This window comes from Poecilia reticulata, chromosome 10 (assembly GCF_904066995.2).
Source record: "Poecilia reticulata chromosome 10, P_reticulata-male-v2, whole genome shotgun sequence".
In the NCBI taxonomy this organism is placed as follows: Eukaryota; Metazoa; Chordata; class Actinopteri; order Cyprinodontiformes; family Poeciliidae; genus Poecilia; species Poecilia reticulata.
The window spans coordinates 33223824-33246116 of record NC_088839.1 but is presented as its reverse complement, the minus strand read 5'-3'; the positions used below and the strand labels follow the sequence as shown (position 1 = coordinate 33246116).

General features: G+C 51.2%; 3 protein-coding genes and 1 long non-coding RNA gene across 5 annotated transcripts; 2 read left to right on the top strand and 2 right to left on the bottom strand.

Moving 5' to 3' along the window:
• Positions 1-1264: 1264 nt before the first annotated feature.
• Positions 1265-12974, bottom strand: polr2b (RNA polymerase II subunit B). 2 transcript variants are annotated; one of them, XM_081611958.1, is made up of 25 exons: positions 12884-12974; positions 8949-9021; positions 8498-8648; positions 6961-7073; positions 6665-6884; positions 6441-6599; positions 6206-6370; positions 5934-6130; positions 5743-5862; positions 5483-5669; positions 5262-5405; positions 4565-4704; positions 4370-4481; positions 4142-4296; positions 3859-4057; positions 3625-3793; positions 3199-3295; positions 3033-3127; positions 2713-2963; positions 2549-2638; positions 2366-2473; positions 2177-2290; positions 1938-2098; positions 1677-1872; positions 1265-1603 (listed from the first exon to the last, which is right to left on the bottom strand). In XM_081611958.1, the coding sequence occupies exons 3-25, from the start codon at positions 8582-8584 to the stop codon at positions 1514-1516; spliced, it is 3369 nt and encodes a 1122-aa protein (XP_081468084.1). In that variant the 5' UTR covers positions 8585-8648; positions 8949-9021; positions 12884-12974; the 3' UTR covers positions 1265-1513. The 2 variants fall into 2 exon arrangements, with proteins under 2 accessions (XP_081468084.1, XP_081468083.1); XM_081611957.1 differs by lacking the exon at positions 12884-12974 and adding an exon at positions 9808-9963.
• On the top strand, positions 11138-14869 carry LOC103471797 (putative pancreatic secretory proteinase inhibitor). The gene is made up of 4 exons (XM_008420993.3): positions 11138-11350; positions 11489-11520; positions 12901-13013; positions 14631-14869. The coding sequence occupies exons 1-4, from the start codon at positions 11299-11301 to the stop codon at positions 14674-14676; spliced, it is 243 nt and encodes an 80-aa protein (XP_008419215.1). The 5' UTR covers positions 11138-11298; the 3' UTR covers positions 14677-14869.
• Positions 14870-15949: 1080 nt separating this feature from the next.
• On the top strand, positions 15950-22234 carry ube2d2l (ubiquitin-conjugating enzyme E2D 2 (UBC4/5 homolog, yeast), like). The gene is made up of 7 exons (XM_008420997.3): positions 15950-16282; positions 18162-18225; positions 19067-19098; positions 19176-19253; positions 19325-19430; positions 20708-20801; positions 21730-22234. Exons 1-7 carry the CDS (start codon positions 16259-16261, stop codon positions 21773-21775), a joined length of 444 nt encoding a protein of 147 aa, XP_008419219.1. The 5' UTR covers positions 15950-16258; the 3' UTR covers positions 21776-22234.
• Positions 20246-21147, bottom strand: LOC145553212 (uncharacterized). Its single transcript, XR_014089502.1, has 2 exons — positions 20920-21147; positions 20246-20831 (listed from the first exon to the last, which is right to left on the bottom strand). It is a non-coding gene; the product is annotated as an uncharacterized LOC145553212 (long non-coding RNA).
• Positions 22235-22293: the final 59 nt, after the last annotated feature.

Below are 22293 nucleotides of genomic sequence, written 5' to 3'. Positions count from 1 at the left end.
GCTCACACACACACACAGGCTCACACACACACACACACACACAGGCTCACACACACACACACACACAGGCTCATACACACACACACACACACACAGGCTCATACAGGCTCACACACACACACACACACACGCTCACACACACACACACAGGCTCATACACACACACAGGCTCATACAGGCTCACACACCCACACAGGCTCATACAGGCTCACACACACACACACACACAGGCTCACACACACACACACAGGCTCACACACACACACAGGCTCACACACACACACACACTCACACAGGCTCACACACACACACACACACAGGCTCACACACACACACACACGCTCATACACACACACAGGCTCACACACACACACAGGCTCATACAGGCTCACACACCCACACAGGCTCACACACACACAGGCTCATACACACACACACACACAGGCTCACACACACACACAGGCTCTCACACACACACACACTGTCCCGTCTACTTAGGGACTTTGCATCGACTTCCATTCATCTTGTATTCCTGTCTGACCTTTGACCCCGATGATCAGCAGATCTGACCTGAAGTCATTTCACAGCTCAGCCCCAAACCTGACCTCTGACCTCTGACCCAGAGTGTTGTATCGAACATAAAGTCCCATCTGTTTGGATTCAGGCGCAGAGATGCATCTTCTAGCGCCATAAACCGTTTCGTTGCCATGGTTTCTCCTTCTGTCGTCTTGCATTCTCTCCATCCTGACCTCCATCTTCACCTTTAAACTTCTTTCTCTCCTTTCTTTTGTCTTTTACGTTTGAAATAAACCCAAAGCAGCTAATAAAGTTTTTTATATGAATGAAAAGCCCTGAGATGGCCCGTCGACCCGTCCAGGTGACCCAAACCCACCAGTCCAGGTGACCCAAACCCACCAGTCCAGGTGACCCAAACCCACCCGTCTGGGTCAGGTGACCCAAACCCACCCGTCCGGGTCAGGTGACCCCCGTCGACCCGTCCGGGTCAGGTGACCCCCACCTCTCGGAACCCTGGCGCCGCCACCGAGGATAAACGCAGCGTCAGAAAATGGATGTAAATGAAGAGCTGGACGCTCGGCCGTGACTCCCACCCTGATGGCGATGCTGGATCCAGCCATCCTCTGTTGCCATGACGATGTGTGTTTATCCAGCCATCCTCTGTTGCCATGACGATGTGTGTTTATCCAGCCATCCTCTGTTGCCATGACGATGTGTGTTTGGACCAATCATTACTGAACCACACAAGTTAGAAAAACACATTTATTTACTACAACAAAAAGTACAAAGGTCTAGTTTCTCCTCTCCACGGTGACGTCACTTCCTGGTCAGCAGCTGATTGGCTGAGCCCTCTATGAGGTCATCATTCGCGGAGCGATGCTCATGGACATCACTTCCTGGTCAGCAGCTGATTGGCTGAGCCCTCTATGAGGTCATCATTCGCGGAGCGATGCTCATGGACATCACTTCCTGGTCAGCAGCTGATTGGCTGAGCCCTCTATGAGGTCATCATTCGAGGAGCGATGCTCATGGACATCAGTTCCTGGAACAGCAGCTTGCAGGCGTACGGCATCCGGACCAGAGAGATCTGATCAGAACCAGAAACGGGTCAGAACCTGGCGGAGGCAGCGATCCATCGGCGGCGTTTGGACCCGGCCTACCTGCGTCTTGTTGCGGCAGCCCCGACACTCGTAGGTGTGCGTCCGGGTGTTGGCGATGGCCATCAGGCCGCACAGGTTGCAGACGTGGACCTGGTACGGGTCGGACGCCTCGAACAGCCGCTCCCGGAGGAACTGGGCGGCGCCGTGGGCGATCTGGCAGTCCCGCTCCATCTCCCCGAAACGCAGCCCGCCGTCACTGGGCAGACAGGCGAGATCAGCGCGGCGCGGACTCACCTGAGGCGGCGAGGGGCGGCAACTCACCGGGAGCGGCCCTCCATCGGCTGGCGGTTCAGGATCTGGACCGGCCCGCGGGCCCGGGAGTGGATCTTATCGTCCACCATGTGCTTCAGCCGCTGGTAGTAGGTCGGCCCGATGAAGATCTGGGACGTCAGCTTCCTCCCCGTGAAGCCGTTGTACAGAACCTGATGACACAGTGACCGTCACACACCTGGGCCACCTGGGCAGGTTTCAACCCCCCAGCATGCATCGGGGCCTCTGACCTCGTTCCCTCTCAGGTGGTAGCCGTACTCGGACAGCAGGTTGGACACTTTCTGCACGTTGACGGCGTCGTTGAACGGCGTGGCGTCGCCGATCTCACCTTTGTTGGCCGACACCTGGAAGGAGCGACAGCCTGGCAGTCAACGCTCAGGGCAGAACACGAGGCTCGGCGGTGGGCGGAGCCAGCTTACCTTCCCCTGCAGACACTCGATAAGATGGCCGACTGTCATTCTGGACGGGATGGCGTGAGGGTTGATGATGATGTCAGGTGTGATGCCTTCACAGGTGAACGGCATGTCCTTCAAAATAAAACACCAGGTCACCTCACCTGTCCTGACCCCACCGGCTGCTCTGATCCGGTATCACCCGCCTACCTCCTGCCGGTACTGGATCCCGCAGGTCCCCTTCTGCCCGTGGCGGCTGGCGAACTTGTCTCCGATCTGAGGGATCCGGACCGAACGGACCTGCGGGTCAGAACCGGGATCAGCGAGCGGTCCGGCTGCTGGGTCACCATGGTAACCAGGGCGGCGGCGCTCACGCGGATCTTGCAGAACTTGTATCCCTCCTGGTTGAGCGTCACCATGACCTGGTCCACGATGCCGGTCTCGCTGGTGCGCAGGAAGGTGCTGCAGTCCCTCTTGGTGTAGCGCCGGTTGGTGCTGTCCAGCTCGTCCTCGTTCTCCGGCAGCGTCACCGTCTTCCCGATGATCACGTCCTCCCCGGACACGCGGACGCCCGGCGCGATCAGCCCGTCGTCGTCCAGCTTGTCGTAGATGGCGTGCCTCATCCCTGTCAACAGGTTCCGTTGTTAGAGCCGGCACCGGGTTTGGACCGGGCCGTTCGGGAGCCGGCGCTCACCCTGACACGTCTCGCGGGTCGGCTTCTCGAAGATTTCCTCCTGGTCGAAGCCCTTCTTGGACTCCTGCTCCTTGTAGGACCGGTAGAAAACGGACCTGCAGGGAAACGCAGGTCGGCTTAGGGGACGGAAGCGGACCGGGCCTGGAAGGTTCTGGTCGCCCCTCACCTGAAGAAGCCGCGGTCCACCGCCGAGCGGTTCATGATGACCGAGTCCTCCTGGTTGTAGCCCGTGTAGGAGGCGATGGCGACGATGGAGTTGATTCCTGAGAGATGGACGACAGAAGCCAAATATTCCAGGTTTCAGGAAAACCAACTTTCCTTGTAGAGATGAAATGATTGATCAGATCAATAATCACCCGATCAGCCTCAGAGAGGACTGAGCTTCCCATGTTTCAGCTGTTTGCTACAAGTGATCAGGGATTCGCTCAGGTAATTACGGACCCGGGTGATAAAATGTGTTTTCATGAGTTAAAAGTTCTTCTTTTAACTCTTTAAATCCGACTAATCGTCAGGATCACGGGTTAGCTGCGGCTAACAGAACCGCCGTTGCCGCGGTAACGGGTCTGGCCCCGTGGGCGAGCGGCAGCGTCACCTGCTGGCAGCTCCCGGAAGCGCAGGTACTCCATGGAGCGCGTGGTGACCAACGGCTTCTGCGGGTAGTACAGCACGTGGGCCAGCGTGTCCATCCTCACGTGGAAGTTGGTGATGTAGACGCCCATGGCCTGCTTCCCCATGGCGGACTGGTACGTGTTCCTGGGAGACTGGCGGGGGAAACGGGTCAGAACACCGAGCAGCTGCCCGGTTCTGGACGGACCGCCGGCTGTACCTGGTTGTGGTCGGGGAACGGGATGATGGAGGCGCAGACTCCCAGGATCATGGACGGGTGGATCTCACAGTGGGTGTAGGTGGAGCAGTAGGCCACGCCCTTCTCCTGGAGGTCGTCAGGGGTCATGGCGAGCATGACGGTTTCCTCCTCCAGGGTGTCGATGTACTCCACCACGCCGCTCGCCACCAGGTCCTGCCAGCTGGACGCCAGGAGGAACAGCACAGCGCCCGTTAGCCGCTGAGGCTAGCCCGCTAGCCCGGGTGGGCAGGTGTGTCTGGCTCACCTGTAGTTGTTGTACTCTCGCTCCTTCAGCTGGTCGATGTGCCGTCTCTTCAGCAGCAGCTTCTGCTTCTCCACGATCAGCAGCGGTCGGCAGATCCGCCCGGCGTCCGTGTAGATCCGGATCTCCCGCTCCCGGATGTCTCGGATCATCGACACCTGGAAGAATCGGACGGTCAGGAAGGGCCATCTTGTCCCCAGGTGTCCGAGGTGGAAGGAGGGCGGGGCTTACCTCTGACACGATGATGTCCATCTGCCTGCGGAGCTTCCTCAGCGTGTTCATCAGCTGCTCCGGGTCTTTGTGGATCCCCACCCAGCAGCCGTTCACGAAGATCTTCGTAGCGCTGAAATGGGAAAACACGCATGAAGACACGGATCAGGAAGACGCCGGGAACGCCGGGTCTCTGGGCAAAGCGAGGCGACTGACTCGGCAATGGCAGCCGGGGAAATCTCCTCCAGGTTCTCCATGCTCCACTCCTCCAGGAACTCCAGGATGGGAGACGGCTGGGAGCCGACCGAGATGTAGGCCATGAGGGCCAGGTTCTTCACCAGACCCACGGCGTGGCCCTGCAACCAGGCAGGAACCAGGCAGGAAACATGTAAGGAAACATGTAAGGAAACATGCAGGAAACATGTAAGGAACCATGTCAGGAACCAGGCAGGAAACAGGCAGGAACCATGTAAGGAACCAGGCAGGAACCATGTCAGGAACCAGGCAGATGGATGAATAGACTAAGGAACCTGGTCGGTTCTGTCTTGGTAAAACCTTGTGGGTCTCGTCGGTCCAGTCAGCTTCTAACAGGTCGGTCTGGTCCTGTCTGGCCCGGTCCCGTGTGGCCCGGTCCTGTCTGGTCGGTCCGGTCCTGTCATGTCTGGCCCGGTCCCGTCTGGCCCGGTCCCGCCTGGCCCGGTCCGGTCCCGTCTGGCCCGGTTCTGTCTGGTCTGGTCCTATCGGGTCGGTCCGGTCATGTCTGGCCCTGTCCTGTCTGGCCCGGTCCCGTCTGGCCCGGTCCCGTCTGGCCCTGTCCTGTCTGGCCCGGTCCCGCCTGGCCCGGTCCCGTCTGGCCCGGTCCTGTCTGGTCGATCCTATCGGGTCGGCCCGGTCCCGTCTGGCCCGGTCCTACCTCGGGCGTCTCGGCGGGGCACACCATGCCCCACAGCGTGTTGTGCAGCTGCCTCGGCTTGGCCAGCTTGCCGTCGCGGCCGATGGGGGAGTTGACCCGGCGCAGGTGGGACAGCGTGGAGGCGAAGGTGAGCCGGTTCAGCACCTGGAAGGCGGCGGGGTGGTGGTTACCATGGCGATGGACCGCAGGCCCACGGCCGGGGCAGCGGAGGCGGCGCCTACCTGGGACACGCCGGCGCGGGCCTGGTGGGCCTTCTTGACGTCGCCCCAGTTGCCGGTGGCCAGCGAGTACTTGAGCCCGTCGGAGATGATCCGCGTCTTGATGGCCAGCTCCAGGTTAAAGTCCTTCCCTCGGTCGATGAACTTCTGGGCGTAGATCCGGATCTCCTTCAGGAGGTTCTTGAACATCCTGGACAGACGGGAACTAGAGTTACCCTGAGGAGGAGGGACGGCCAGGTGAGGCGCCGGGCGAGAAGCCGCACCCCCTGAACAGGAAGGCCAGCAGCGGTCCGGCCAGGTCCAGCCTCTTGTTGCCATAGTGATCCCGGTCGTCCAGCTCCCGCCGGCCCAGAGCGGCGAGCAGCAGCCGGTGGACCATGTACCTGAAACACGGAACACGGATCAGAACCAGGCCTCAGACACCTGTCCGGGTGCGGCTCCGGTGTGGACTCACCCCAGGAAGTAGGCCTTCTTGGTCTCGCAGAAGTCGCTGACGCCGACGTGCGGCAGCATCTCCTTCTGCAGGACTTCCTTGGCGTACTTGATGCGCCGCTCCTTTGTCACGCCGGGCTTGGCGCCTCTGGACCCGATGAAGTTCAGCGCCACGTTCTGCTCCTGGATCACAAAGGCCTCGTCCAGCGACGGCTTCACCTGCAGGCGCAGCGGGCGGGGCTTAGGCGCTCTGGTCACCGTGGTAACAGAGCGGCAGGCCGGCGGCGGTCTTACCATCTCCATCATCTCCGGGTCATCGAAGTCGTAGATGATGTGCTCCAGGATGTCTCTGTCGGACACGAAGCCCAGCGCCCGGAACACAATGATGATGGGCACTTCCTGTCTGATGTAGGGCAGCGTGGACACGATGCGCTGCCCGATGGCGCTCTTCTTCACCCCCTGAGGCAGACGCAGCGTCCATGAGAGCGCCGCCTGCGGGCTGCAGGGCCCGTGCGGCGGTGGGACTCACCTGTCCTCCGCGGGCCATCATGCTGACCCAGATGGTGCTGGTGGGCCGGGACGAGTTCTCCAGGCAGGACCGGCACTCGCCCGTGTACGCGTACTTCGAGTCCTTCTTGGCGAAGACGTAGACCGTGTTGGTGGCCATCTTCTCCTGCGCGATCAGCACCTGGAACCGCCGACAGCTCAGGTTCTGGTCGGGAGCCGGGGAGGAGGAGTGATGTCACGGCCTACCTTCTCAGAGCCGTTGATGATGAAGTAGCCTCCCGGGTCCAGCGGACACTCGTTGAGCTCGCACAGGTCGCGGTCGGTCAGGCCGCTCAGCAGGCAGTAGGTGGAGCGGAGCATGATGGGAATTTTACCGATGAATGTCTTCTGATGCTGCGTCTGCAGCTGCTCCTCTCCCTCCTTGATGATCGTCTTAGTGATGTCAACGTACAGCGGCGCCGAGTACCTGAGGAGACGTGTGGCACGGGTCAGAACTGGGCTCCGGGTCAGGACCGGGCCAGAACCGGGTCAGGTGGACCTACGTCAGGTTCCGGAGGCGGGCCTCGTTGGGCATCATGGGGGACGGAGCGCCGTCCCGCTCCCAGTGGGTCGGCTTGGACAGGTAGATCTGCTCGAACTTCAGCAGGTAGCGTGGCTGAAACACAGGTGGTGACGTCATGGTGATGTCATGGTGATGTCACGGCGGGCCGATAAAAACCCGCTCCTGGTTCTGGACCAGGAGTCGGCAACCCAAAATGTTGAAAGAGAGAAATTGGACCAAAAACAAAACCAAATCTGTCTGGAGCCGCAAAACATGAAAAGCCTTAAATAAGGATCACAGTGGAGGCAACGCAGGCTTTAGGTGTTTATATCAGCCTGTTAGCAAAAGTACATAATCAGCATCATGATTAAACGTTAATCTGGAACATTATTATGTTTATGATCATTATCCATCACTGCACCACGTGGCTCTGCTGTACGATGGTTACAATATTAATGTTTTATGTTTCGTTGCTTTGATGAAATTAAATAAATCCAATAAAAAATCAGATTTCCATCTTTACTGTGAAGATCGACAGGGAAAGGGTCATTTTTCCTCCAGGGACTCAGAAAATCTGCTCCCAGATGCAGTTTGCATGACGATGATGCTCTTTGAGACGAGATCGAAGAAGCAGCTAAAGCTCAACGTGCCGCTGATCTGGGCAACGAGCGGAGCAATAAAACACAACCTGCAGTTATAACGACAAACAGCCTTTTGAAAGTATATTAAATTAGTAGTTTAAGTTTGATTCCTGAGCAAATGCCAGTCAGTGCAGGTAAAACATGGCAGCATCTTCTTCTCCTTTGAACACAACCATCCTAGACCAGAGCAGCAAAACACCATAATATCACCGAGTCGTTCTGAACATATAGACAAAAACTGCTCATAATTCATAAAACATCCACTTTGTTACTAAATATATGTGCCTATAGCAGGACTGAGTTCTTACCCGTTTAATTCTGGTTATGACGTCACCGGAAGCTCCTCAGCGTCGGCCATTAAGACGCAACTTTAATCAGACGCAGCAGCTAAAGCAGCGCCGGAAACAACGTCTTTCCACATTACAGGATTCCTCCGACTATAAGCCGCTGCTTCCCCACACTTTGAACCGTGCAGCTCATATATATATATATATATATATATATATATATACGTTTAATTAGTTTCTTTTAAAGTCGTAGGTGCTGCTTACAGTAAAGTGGCTGTTCTTGTTATTTGACAGCTTCTAGAATGTCCTCAGCTCTCATGCCCCCCCCCCATCCCGTCGGCTTGTTTACAGCCCCCCCCCCCTCCACACCCGCCCAGCTGACAGGAACGTGTCGCAGGCTGTGATGCAAATCTTTGTTGATGGAAATGTTGAAATGTAATATTTACTCTACACATTTTTAGACCATTGGAAAACGTTAAGAATGATTGTGTCATGTTTGTTCTCCTATATTAAAACATATATTTCCCACCCCTTCTTTCTCCAAACATTTTTGGAAACGCTCCAGAGAGCCACTAGGGCGGCGCTAAAGAGCTGCGGGTTCTGGACTCACCGGCTCCTCCACCTCCCCTGAGGTGTGCTGCGCCTCGGCCTGCAGGTCGATGGGCGGAGCGTCCTCCACGATCCGCTGGACCGACATCTGGATGAACTCATCGAACGAGTCCAGCTGCTGCCGCACCAGGCCCTTCTCGTCAAAATAAGAGCTGGAGAGGAAACATTTCAGAATAAGAGCTGAAGAGGAAACATTTCAGAATAAGAGCTGAAGAGGAAACATTTCAAAATAAGAGCTGAAGAGGAAGCTTTTCAAAATAAGAGCTGGAGAGGAAACATTTCAAAATAAGAGCTGAAGAGGAAGCTTTTCAAAATAAGAGCTGGGAGATTTAATCTCAATTGCTAGGGTGGGTTAGCCAGAAATATCTTCCAGCTCCGTTATTGATCCATGATCGATCATCATTAATGATCAGTGAACACAGCAACCGTCACATGACCTCAGGTGACCTTACCTGATGACGATCCAACAGGCTTCCTGCCACAGATCAGGAGTGATTTCATCATCATCTTCATCGTACTGATTATCTGTCAAAACAAAACAAGCCATACTTGTGATCAATGATCAATACCTGCAGTCTGGGGTCAGGACAGGTCGGTTGTCATGGTAACGCTCTTCAGCACAGAGCTCAACATACTTAAACCTAGAAATAGTTTTTTATTGTCATGTTTCCAAAAACTAGAAACGGAAAAATCATCATAACAGAAATAAAAACATTCATCACTTGATGACGAAGCTCCTAAAATAAATGAAATGTGCAATAATATTCTAATTCTGTTTTTGGGTCAGGCTGCTGCTCCGTCTAGAACCGGAACCACAGGTTCTAACCAGCGGGTCAGAGGGACGGAACCGGCTAAACATCAGTTAGCTTAGAGTTCACAACCCTGACGTCAACGTACGTGGATATGTGTGAAAACAGAGTAATAACAGTTTACGACGCGTTTTTGTTTTCAGCAGAAGTTCTATCATTACCCAAACCGCCATGGTCAGTCCTCGGTTCGGGTTCAGCCACCCGAACCGAGCCGCACCGTCCCTGTTAGCTCCTGAGTTAGCTTTAGCTTCAGTTAGCTTTAAGTGTTTCAATAAAAGGTTTTAAAGCCGTAGATCAGAACGAGCGCGAACTGTCCGCGCACACTGAGCATGCGCATGTGGCCGGTGTTATTGAGCAGGTTATCGGGAATTGGTGATCAGTTCCTGATCAGTTCATTTGTTCTGAGCAGTGAAGCTGGAACTAGCATTAGCTAACATTCCGTTAGCAGATCAATAAGGTTTTTAATCACTTCCTGTTTCCTCTCTCCTCACTTCCTGCTCACCTTCGTCCTGGTCGTACATGTTTCAGGTCCAGCTCAGATTAAACCGCGAAAGCTCCGAACCACGAACCGAACCTGGAGCGCGGACCCAAACAGACGCTGCAAGCACGTCGGCTGGCAGCGGCTTCTTCTTCTTCTTGTGTCCAAACAGGTGCATTTCCGCCAGCTTCATAGTGGAGCCAAATGCTTCGGTGGCGCCACCTCCAGTTCAGACGGCGCAGTGCATGAAGATCTGTTTTCATTGATTCTTTCAGTATCAATTTGATATTTACTATAATAATCATTTCAGCTTTATCAAGAAATAAGAATGAATGTTTGTTTCATCATCTCAAATGTTCAGTTTATTTACGTCAGAAGTCATTTTATCCAACTTCAGATCCAGACGGAGGTAAAAGCCGAATATCAGCAGAAAGTTTCAGCTTCAATATTCTGTTTTTGATACACATAGAAACAGCTTAACTTCATAAACTGACTTATTAAATAAATTCAGATTTTATTAAAATATGTACTTACAAATTTAAATCATGATCCACTGAATGTATTTTATTATCTTAACCCTCATTATTTCCTGATTAATTTTTAGTTTGGTTGTCCAGAAATGCCAGTAGATCTGAACCACAGTAGAATAGGTTTTACTTTGAAATACGTAAATATATTTGACCTTTTATCTAATATTGTATCAATATTATAACAATCCAAAGATTTTATTTTTTTACTTTTTCTGACCATGAAAAGATCATTTCCTCCCGAGTCGTAAAGCGAGAGGCTCCAGGTTCCCTGCGCTCTCTGAGCAGCAGCAGCTTTAAATCTCTGTTTGGTTGTAAAGTCTCGACTCGGCCCAACACTGGGACCTGCAGGCTCAGAGCGGGGTCAAAGTTCACATCGGGTCACATCTCTGCCCTCACGTCTCGAAGTCTGGATGTCTGAGTGGAGACGGTGATCAGAAATGAATCTGATCGTCTTTATTTTAAAATATAAACTCGTCTTCATCTCAGTTACATCACATGGAAAAACGTCAGGAGCAGAAATTCAAACATTCAACTCACATTTTCACAAAACGCTTCCTTCCATCTCTGCTTTGGGGAAAATTTAGATTTGGCTTTAAAAAGTGTCTTGAGTAAAACTGGTCTTACTGCAGTCTCTATCTTAGCCCAGATAATTGAGCAGAACGTGGGAAACGGCTTAAACAAAGTCTGCTTATGTGCTTCAATCACTCTTGAATTGTTATATTCATGTTTTTTGCTGTTTTAGATTCTTCTGCGTTCAGCCAGACGTGTTTTTCTGTCCCTCAGTCTTGGGACATTTTTGCGCTCTGTCAGCGATATTTCACCGCAGACAGAATGTTGATCCACAGATTAAGTCCTGAACAAAAGGCCGCAGCAGCCGTCACAACAACACCGAACTCGTAAAAGGCCGCAGCAGCCGGACCTGCGCACAGAGAACCCGGCAGCCAATCAGACCACAGACGTTATTTCAGGATAAAATCCATCCAGGATGTTTCTGAGGAACCTGCTGCTCGTCTTCCTGACGCTTCTCCTCTGTGCAGGTAAAACCAGCAGCAGGAGCATTTGACTGAAACCCTTATTTAAGCTGTTTAATCGACTTAAATCAAATCATTTTAATTATAAGACTCTATTCAGCCAACACCGTGTGTAGAAATAAAGCCGTTAAATATGTTTTCCAGGTGCTGAAGACAAATCCAGGCTCCACAGGAGGGTAAGAAGCATCGTGATGTTGGAAAATTTAAACTTTTATAAATTACAGGAAGAAATGTGAAACAGCTTCATCATCATGTCGTCGAATCAGAGCAAACGGCATCTTACACATTATTATTAGTGACATAATAATAATTATTATAATAATAATTATTATTAGTGACATAATAATAAGTATTATAATAATAATTATTATTAGTGACATAATAATAAGTATTATAATAATAATAATTATTAGTGACATAATAATAAGTATTATAATAATAATTTACATATTTCCTTCTGACCAGAATTATTTCTGTTGGTTAAATTTCAGAATAATCAGAGAAACGAGAGAATTTTTCAGGAATTATTTCAATCAGTTTCTTCAAATTGTCTGGTTTCGTTTCCTGCTCCTTTTGCTCATCAGGTCCAAACATCAGAACTTCTCCAGACGGTTCTGCTGCAGAACATTTAAAATCTGTAGAAATCATTTTCAGTCCATGTTTCAGTCCATTAACATTTTGGAAAAATGTAGCGTTAGCGTCTGCTAATTCTTAGCGGTTAGCATTAGCAGTTAGCATGAGTATAGTTAGGATTCTTGTTTAGCTAATTAGTAGTTAGTAAGCCTAGCTTTGTGCCCTTCTCTGACAATAACTATAATGGTTATAACGGATATATTCTCCATTTAAACCACGGCAGCCATTTTGGAAAATGGCCACCAGAAAAAGGAAACATAGAATCAATAAAATATTTATGATTTCTATGGTTCAGAATATGTAGGCTGTGATTAGACACCAAACTTAGTTTAGTGCAAAAACTACTATTTGATGATAACCATGGCGGCCATCTTTAAAAATAACAAAGATATCAGTAAATATGATTTCTATATAACTATGTATGATTTGGCACCAAAAGTATTGATCTGTGATAAATATTGGCAAAGTTAGGTTCTGTAACTGCATGTGAAATATTTTCTTGAAATACTGATTTATAAACTGCACAATAAAATAAAATTAAATTTATTCAAAGTGAAAGAGACGCAGAGCAGAAATCATCTGCTTAGCATTGATGGTTTTCAATATAATGGGTCAGAACCAGAACCCTGGGGTTAAATACAGCCTGATGCACATGGAGGTCCAGTCTGAGGTCCAGTCTGAACAGACAGAACCAGTTTCTGGATCAGTCTGCAGGTCATTAGTGACCTTGAGTTTCTGTTAAATGACCTCTAAAGAAGCCGTGCAGCAGGTTTCTGACCAGACGCAGAAATACTGAATACGCAAAACTCCACCGAGAAAATCAACCATCAGAGTAAAGACTCTGGAACCAGAACCAGAACCAGAACCTCTCCTGAGTTTGGCCCCTGATGTTGTGATGTTTTTCACCTCTTTCTGTCCTGCAGCCCTCCTGTGTGGGGATGAGCGTCACTCAGGCGTGTCCACTGAATTACTCTCCGGTGTGTGGCAGCGACGGCGTCTCTTACCCCAACGAATGCTCGCTGTGCGTCCAGCGACTGTGAGTTGACCTGCAGAGACACATCGTTTAACGATCCAACTCACAGGAGCACAGAACCAGGAGGCTTTTATTCCTCCAACATGTCCAAATAAAAACTGCAGGAAGAAAAACAAACCGCCAGCAAGGGAGTTTTCTCCTCGGAATCTGTTACCATGGAGACAGACCCTGGTTACCATGGAGACAGACCCTGGTTCCGTTACCACGGAGACAGACCCTGGTTACCATGGAGACAGACCCTGGTTACCATGGAGACAGACCCTGGTTCCGTTACCATGGAGACAGACCCTGGTGCTGTTACCATGGAGACAGACCCTGGTTACCATGGAGACAGACCCTGGTTCCGTTACCATGGAGACAGACCCTGGTGCTGTTACCACGGAGACAGACCCTGGTTCCGTTACCATGGAGACAGACCCTGGTTCCGTTACCACGGAGACAGACCCTGGTTACCATGGAGACAGACCCTGGTTACCATGGAGACAGACCCTGGTTCCGTTACCACGGAGACAGACCCTGGTGCTGTTACCATGGAGACAGACCCTGGTTACCATGGAGACAGACCCTGGTTCCGTTACCATGGAGACAGACCCTGGTGCTGTTACCACGGAGACAGACCCTGGTTCCGTTACCATGGAGACAGACCCTGGTTCCGTTACCACGGAGACAGACCCTGATTCTTTACCATGGAGACAGACCCTGGTTACCATGGAGACAGACCCTGGTTACCATGGAGACAGACCCTGGTTACCATGGAGACAGACCCTGGTTACCATGGAGACAGACCCTGGTTCCGTTACCATGATTACCATGGAGACAGACCCTGGTTCTGTTACCACGGAGACAGACCCTGGTTACCATGGAGACAGACCCTGGTCCCGTTACCATGGAGACAGACCCTGATTCTGTTACCACGGAGACAGACCCTGGTTCCGTTACCACGGAGACAGACCCTGGTTCTGTTACCACGGAGACAGATCCTGGTTACCATGGAGACAGACCCTGGTCCCGTTACCATGGAGACAGACCCTGGTTCTGTTACCATGGAGACAGACCCTGGTTACCATGGAGACAGACCCTGGTTACCATGGAGACAGACCCTGGTCCCGTTACCATGGAGACAGACCCTGGTCCCGTTACCATGGAGACAGACCCTGGTCCCGTTACCATGGAGACAGACCCTGGTTCTGTTCTTCTGGGTTCAGTTTGACAGCAGAACCTGTTCCATTCATCCGTCTGTTTTTAAAAATAAAACATGTTCAAATATTCACATAAATTCATATTTTAAATAAAGACAAAAGATAAAAAATAAAATGATCCAAAATGCTGAGATGATCAGATTAATTACTTTCAAGCGTTTTATCGAGTAAAAACAAAACGTTTAAATTGACATATATGAGCAGGTTATTCTGTCTTAATATCTTTTATTATTGTTACTGTTGTTATTTATGCTTTTTAAAAATATTTTAACCCTTTTTGGGACTTTTCTGTGCGACCTTCTGGCTTTACGCCTTCAGTTTCCCTCTGTGGGACAATAAAGGATTTTTATATTCATAATCTGGATTAAAACGAATAAACATTTGACTTTATGAAATAAAAATGTTGGTTTTTTCTGCTCAGGGAGAAAAATGCAGACATTTTGATTGCGAGAGACGGACCGTGCTGAAGATGACGCCCTGATGACGTCACACCCACGCGCATCATTCATGAATGTAGCTTTTAGCATGTAGCATTCAAATATGAACGCTAGTGAATGCAGCCATATTTGATGAAAACTGCAACAGAAATTGTTTGTGTTTTCATATTTCTGTAAACCTTTTATTCACCTTTTGATCAATAAAGATCTTATTTTCCTCTGAGTTATGGTTCACTCATTTCTGCAAGATATTTTTATGTTTTTCTCAATGTTTGATGCTATAATGTCCATCGCTAATGAATGTAGCAAACTGGAATAAGTTTGTTATTACACGTTAATTACAGTTTGAGTCTGTTGCATTAAAGCACGTTTTGTGTTTGTCTAACTTTCTGACTTGGACCTTTAAGTTTTTATCTCTGGAGTAGAAGAAGAATTGAGATTAGATGGACGAGCAATCTGAGGCTGTTATAAAACTAAAGCAGTTTTATAACAGCTTCGGCTCCTTTACACATATATTAGGCTGCAACATGTCCTGTCTTCCCTAAGACTGTTGCTACTTTTAAAATGTTTTTAATTAAATATTTTCATCAGATAAGTGTATCTTTTTGAATGACGTGTCTTCAGTTTTATCTGATTTAATTCACTGAGAAACTTTATTTCCATGCTCTTTTCTGTATTTCTTGGCCTCTAAGTACTTTTCAATCTGCACAGGCAAATGGAGAGAGAAGGGAAATGAAATGAATCATATTTCAATCAGAGTGAGACCTCTTCCATCTTTTAGTAGAACGACTCAGACAGATTGAGCCTTTTCTCTGAGTGATATGAATCTCAGTCAGCGTGAGACCTCCTGCTCTCTGTTATTGAATCTCAGTCAGCGTGAGACCTCCTGCTCTCTGTTATTGAATCTCAGTGAGAGTGAGACCTCCTGCTCTCTGTTATTGAATCTCAGTCAGAGTGAGACCTCCTGCTCTCTGTTATTGAATCTCAGTCAGCGTGAGACCTCCTGCTCTCTGTTATTGAATCTCAGTCAGAGTGAGACCTCCTGCTCTCTGTTATTGAATCTCAGTCAGAGTGAGACCTCCTGCTCTCTGTTATTGAATCTCAGTCAGAGTGAGACCTCCTGCTCTCTGTTATTGAATCTCAGTCAGAGTGAGACCTCCTGCTCTCTGTTATTGAATCTCAGTCAGAGTGAGACCTCCTGCTCTCTGTTATTGAATCTCAGTCAGAGTGAGACCTCCTGCTCTCTGTTATTGAATCTCAGTCAGAGTGAGACCTCCTGCTCTCTGTTATTGAATCTCAGTCAGAGTGAGACCTCCTGTCCCGGTGCTCTGACAGCTGCTGTATGTAACGGAAGACATTTTGAGCCGCTGGGGTCGGTCCGGTTTGTTTGTGGGGTCTCAGTGTGAGTTCGGGGCTAACGGACTGTCGGTCGGTGAAGCGGGAACACATTTAACGGGAACCCGGTGCAGTCTAAGCAGCGCATGTGCAGCGAAACACAGAAGCTAGCAGAGTCCTAGATGCTAGTTAGTCAGCGTCAGCTAGCTGGCCTGCCCTCCTCTTCCTCCTCCTCCGCCACCTCCTCCTCGACAGCCGGTCCCTTCTGACAGACACAATGGCTTTAAAACGGATTTCTAAGGTAACTCTCGGCTTGTTTCAGCTTTATCATGAGCCACAAAACTCAACGCCGAAGTTTGCTTCTGATTCGGTGCTTCAGTAAAGGGCCATTCCACAGTTTTTAAAGGTTCGGGCCCAGATTTGATCAGCTGTAGTTAAAACCCAGAAACACTCAGAGCGGTCCAACCTGACCCGAATTATTCCACACAGACTACAGATTCTGGAGAACCCAGTTTATGATCCGGCGCCTTCAGCCTGTTGGAAAAAACCATTAAATGTTAGATTTTAATTGTAATGATGTATCAGTTTCTAAAACCAAAATAAAACTTCCACTGATCAGAAACGGACGGTCCGGTTCGGTTCAGGTCTGAACAGACCAAATGGTTTTAAATCTGGTTCTATTCTGATTTACTTCCAGATCTAGAAATCATAAACTTTGTTTTAAAGACTTTTATTTACAATAATAATTTGCAATATTTGTAATGGGACCTGATGTGGACAGTTTTTCCCAAGCAGGTGGAAAAAACCAGGAATGGGTTCAGAACCACCAGGAATGGGTTCAGAACCACCAGGAATGGGTTCAGAACCACCAGGAATGGGTTCAGAACCACCAGGAATGGGTTCAGAACAATCCACTTTCACTAGTTCAGAACCAGAACTGATTCAAGCTGTTCGGGTTCGTAAAAAGCAGCGGAACAGCCCTTTAAAGAGGCTTCGAATCAGAAGCCAACTTCAGCCTGCTTCCCAGAGCGCTGTTCGCTGCTGTTAGCCTGTTCCTCCGGCCGGTTCGGTTCGGTTCGGTTCGGTTCGGAGCCTTTATCAGGCGTTAACCTGCTCTTCCAAATGGTTGGTATCGGTTCGGTTCTGGTCGGAGGAAAAGCGCCGGGTTGTTGCTGTGGGTCGGGTTCTGATGTCAGCCCAGATTCGGTCCAAAGGTTCGGTGGTTCTGTTCAGCCTGAACCACCTCAGCTGATTCCGGTCTAATGAAGCCAACTGCCTTCACCTCGGGTCACGGTCCGGTTCTTCTCAGTGGAACCATCAGCATCAGATCGAGTCTGTAGCTCCGCCCCCTTCCAGCTACGGACCAATCACAAGCCAGCTCCACAACAGGTGCTGCAGGTGAGCAGAACTAACAGAACCAGTCCACCCAGTGGTCCAGCTCCAGGTCCAAACGTCTCTCTTTGGTTCAAAGATGATCCATCAGAACCACAGGACCAGATCCTGTCCGGTTCTGGTCCTGTGGTTCTGTTGGGTCTTCCTCAGGAGGACCGGCTGGTTGGAGCTTCATCTGGACCTGGACTCGGTTCTGGACTTTACTGTCACCTTACCAAATATGGTCGTACAGGAATCAGGTCATGTGACCCGGTGGTTCTGTCCCAGCAGAACCTCTGGATGTCCAGCTGAGATGTTCGGACCTCCAGAGGGGAATTCCCCACCCGCCGGACCGGACCGGACCTTTACCTGCTGAACCCGGCCGGACCTGAAAGACGATCCGTGTTCTGATCCAATGTGTCACATACCAACACACACACACACACACACACCCGGCTTGGCTGGAAACCCGACCCGGCCGGTTCTATAAGCAGCCGACCCGCGGGCCGGCCTGTCCCGATCCGGTCCCTGTCGGGGTAAATATAGCTGCTGCTCACGCATCGACCCGACCCGACCCAGTTCGGTTCCTAATGTTCAGACTGGAGCAGAACCTCCAACTGGTTCTGGTTTGGTGCTTCTGAACGGATCAGAACCGGTGCTGGTCCAGAAGACGACAGTTAGTCCGGTTCTGTTTGCTGTGGTTCTGCTGGGCTCAGAAGAGTTCTGATCCAACCCGGAATCTCACAATCCTGTTTCCTTATGTGTTAACCTTTGACCTCTGACCTGTGGTTCTGGTTCTGGTTCTGCAGGAGCTAACGGACCTGTCCAGAGACCCTCCGGCCCAATGCTCAGCCGGGCCCGTCGGCGAAGACAGTAAGGTTCCGTCCGGTTCTGTTCTGTCCGGTTCTGTTCTGTCCAGTTCTGTCCGGTTCTGTAGGGTTCTGTCCGGTTCCGGCCGGTTCTGTTCTGTCCAGTTCTGTGCGGTTCTGTAGGGTTCTGTCCGGTTCCGGCCGGTTCTGTTCTGTCCAGTTCTGTCCAGTTCTGTCCGGTTCTGTTCTGTCCAGTTCTGTTCTGTCCGGTTCTGTCGGGTTCTGTTCTGTCCGGTTCTGTTCTGTCCAGTTCTGTCCGGTTCTGTCGGGTTCTGTTCTGTCCGGTTCTGTTCTGTCCAGTTCTGTCCGGTTCTGTCGGGTTCTGTTCTGTCCGGTTCTGTTCTGTCCAGTTCTGTCCGGTTCTGTAGGGTTCTGTTCTGTCCAGTTCTGTCCGGTTCTGTTCTGTCCAGTTCTGTAGGGTTCTGTTCTGTCCGGTTCTGTTCTGTCCAGTTCTGTCCGGTTCTGTCGGGTTCTGTTCTGTCCGGTTCTGTTCTGTCCAGTTCTGTCCGGTTCTGTAGGGTTCTGTTCTGTCCAGTTCTGTCCGGTTCTGTTCTGTCCAGTTCTGTAGGGTTCTGTTCTGTCGGGTTCTGTTCTGTCCGGTTCTGTTCTGTCCAGTTCTGTCCGGTTCTGTCGGGTTCTGTTCTGTCCGGTTCTGTTCTGTCCAGTTCTGTGCGGTTCTGTAGGGTTCTGTCCGGTTCCGGCCGGTTCTGTTCTGTCAGGTTCTGTTCTGTCCAGTTCTGTAGGGTTCTGTTCTGTCCAGTTCTGTGCGGTTCTGCAGGGTTCTGTTCTGTCCGGTTCCGGCCGGTTCTGTTGGTGAAGCTCTGACTCTGCTCTGCTGTTTTCAGTGTTCCACTGGCAGGCCACCATCATGGGTCCGGTAAGTACCAGAACCCGGATCAGGACTCTGCCTGTTCCGTGACCCGGACTGACGCTGCGGTTCTGGTTCTGTTGCAGCCCGACAGTCCGTACCAGGGAGGCGTGTTCTTCCTCACCATCCACTTCCCGACCGATTATCCCTTCAAGCCGCCCAAGGTGAGAACGGCCCGGACGAGCCGGCCCGGGTCGGCACCGGTTCTGACCCGATCCGTCTGCTCCTGTTCCAGGTCGCCTTCACCACCAGAATCTATCACCCAAACATCAACAGCAACGGCAGCATCTGCCTGGACATCCTGCGGTCCCAGTGGTCGCCGGCGCTCACCATCTCTAAAGGTACCGGACCGACTGGACCGGGTCGACTGGACCGGACCGGAACCGGGCCGGAGCCGGCATGACTGGACCGGACCGGAACCGGGCCGGAGCCGGCCGAAGCTGGGCCGGACCCGGCTCGACCGGGCCGGGGCCGGCATGACTGGACCGGGCCGGACCTGGCACAACCGGACCGGGCCGTAACGACTGGGCCGGACCCGGCACGACTGGACCAGGCCGGAACCGGAACGACTGGACCAGGCCGGAACCGGCATTACCGGGCTGGGGCCGGCATGACTGGACCGGGCCGGGGCCGGAACCGGCACGACCCGACTAGACCGGAACCGGCACGACCGGGTCGGTACCGGCAAGGCACGAGCGGACCAGCAAGACCCGACTGGACCGGAACCGGTGTGACCGAACCGGCACAACCAGACCGGGCCGGAACCAGCACGACCGAACTAGCAAACCCGAACCGACCGGAACCGGCACGACCGGGCCAGAACCAGCAAGACCGGACCGGAACCGGAACCGGTGTGACCTACTGGTACGACCAGACCGGACCATAACCAGCAAGACCCGACCCAAACCGGTATGACCCGACATGACCTTGCTCAACCCGACCCGATCCGACCGGAACCGGCTACTCTGACAGTTTCATCATCAGATGTTTTCCTCCAGCGATGTGTCCAAGCTGCGGTTCGGGGGCCGTTGGTGGCCCCCAGCAGGACCTCAGTCAGTTCCTAGGCTGAACATTTCACTGAAGCCTTTCAAAATAAAAGTAAATTAAAATCAAAGTGCAGAAATGCAAGTCGGTTATTTTCTGACCCGTTTTTGTCCCAAAACCAAATTTTAATAGAAAATAATGAATCAATTAAAATCTTTAGCTGTTGTGTCTGAAGCTGATGAATGTTCACAGGAACTAAAGGTCAGTTTTCTGACCTTTAGTTCGACTTGTTTCATAGCGAAATGTGTGTTTAGTTTATTAAAAACCAAAGTTTACAGCATTTAGAACAGTTTACAGCATCAACAACGCATCAGAATTAGAAATGAACACGGCTAAACAAGCTAGTTAAATTTCATGCGGAGTGGAGCATCACACACAAAGACGGGAAGAAAAGCAGCAGAAACGTGTAAATGATTTCCAGGATAATCCAGGATAATCCAGGATGGTTGATGTTTTGGTGGTGAATGTCGAGCAGCAGGTGGTGCTAATAACCGCAGCTAGCATCAGTCAGGGAGGTTCTGCTGGTCCAAACGGCGGTTCTGATCCAAACTGGGTCCCTGTTTTCTCTCTGCAGTTCTTTTGTCCATTTGTTCTCTGTTATGTGACCCGAATCCTGACGACCCGCTAGTACCAGAGATCGCCCGCATCTACAAAACAGACCCCGTCAGGTGGGTTGCCGCGCACACACACACACACACCTGCAAACACACACACGCACACACACACCTGCACACACACACCTGCACACACACACACCTGCACACACACACACACACACACCCGCACACACACACACACCTGCACACACACCTGCACACGCACACACACACCTGCACACACACACACGCACACACACACCTGCACACACACACACGCACACACACACACCCGCACACACACACGCACACACACACATGCACACACACACACCTGCACACACACACACACACATGCACACACACACACACCTGCACACACACACACACCTGCACACACCCGCACGCACACACACACCTGCACACGCACACACACACCTGCACACGCACACACACACCCGCACACACACACACACACTCTCTCTGGTTCTTATCAACCTGGGTCCAGTTCAGTTAGCCTGATGCTAACACCTGATGAAACTTGGTTCCATTGTGAAGCTGCAGCAGAACTTCTCAGTGAGGTCCAATCAGAACCAGAACCACTGCAGCAGATTCCCATGTTTGAGAACTACTTTCACTTTTAAACTTGTAATTTATGCTGTTCAGATGGAATCTATTGACTCGTTAGCATACACATTGCTAGCAAGCAAGGCAGTTGTAGCCCACTTGCTATTAGCATGCAGTTTGCTAGCAACCCATTGGCTGGTAGCCCGGCTGCTAGCAGCTCAGTGACTCTGGATGTTCTGACTCCTAGTGAAGCTCCACCAGATTCTGTCTCACAATCCTGTCGAGGGTCCAGTTCTCCCGGGTGCTGGTGCACTTTTTCCTTCCACTCAACTTTCTATGAATATAGCAGCAGATGTGGTCCAATCATTTTCCTCAGAACCTCCTCCTCTCCTCCTGACCGTGACTTTGACGGCGTCTGTTTCGTCTCCTGCAGGTACAACAAGACAGCTCAGGACTGGACCCAGAAATATGCCATGTGACCCGCCGGACCGCCCCTCCTGGCCACGCCCCTCCTGGCCACGCCCCTCCGCCCACCTTTCCCTGCAGTTTGTTCACGTTTCCGTTCGTCTCATCCTGAACTGTGATGCTGTTCCCTCCCACCCCCCGTCTGTCCGTCTGCTGGAGACACGAGCCGCAGCCTCGGAGCGGACCGGACCGGCCTAGCAGAACCGGCCGGCGCCGCCCCTTCATGCATGTCAGTGATTGGTTCCTGTGCTGCTCAGAACTCTGTGTCCGTTTTTAAAAGAGAAAAGCTGTTTCAGTTCCTAGTTTTGTGTCTTTAGAGGAGAGCCGTTAGTTCATCATCCAATCCGTTCTCCTGGTTTTACTTTTTGCACTGGAAGGCGATCCGGATCTGGTTCTGGTTCCGGTCCCGGCGGCTAACCGATCAACTAATCGCTCTGTGACGGTTTTTCTCAATAAAGATGAACAAATGGAAACTGGTTCTGGTTTCATTTCATGTCGGCAGACGGGTCCGGTCGGTTCTGGTCGGTTCTGG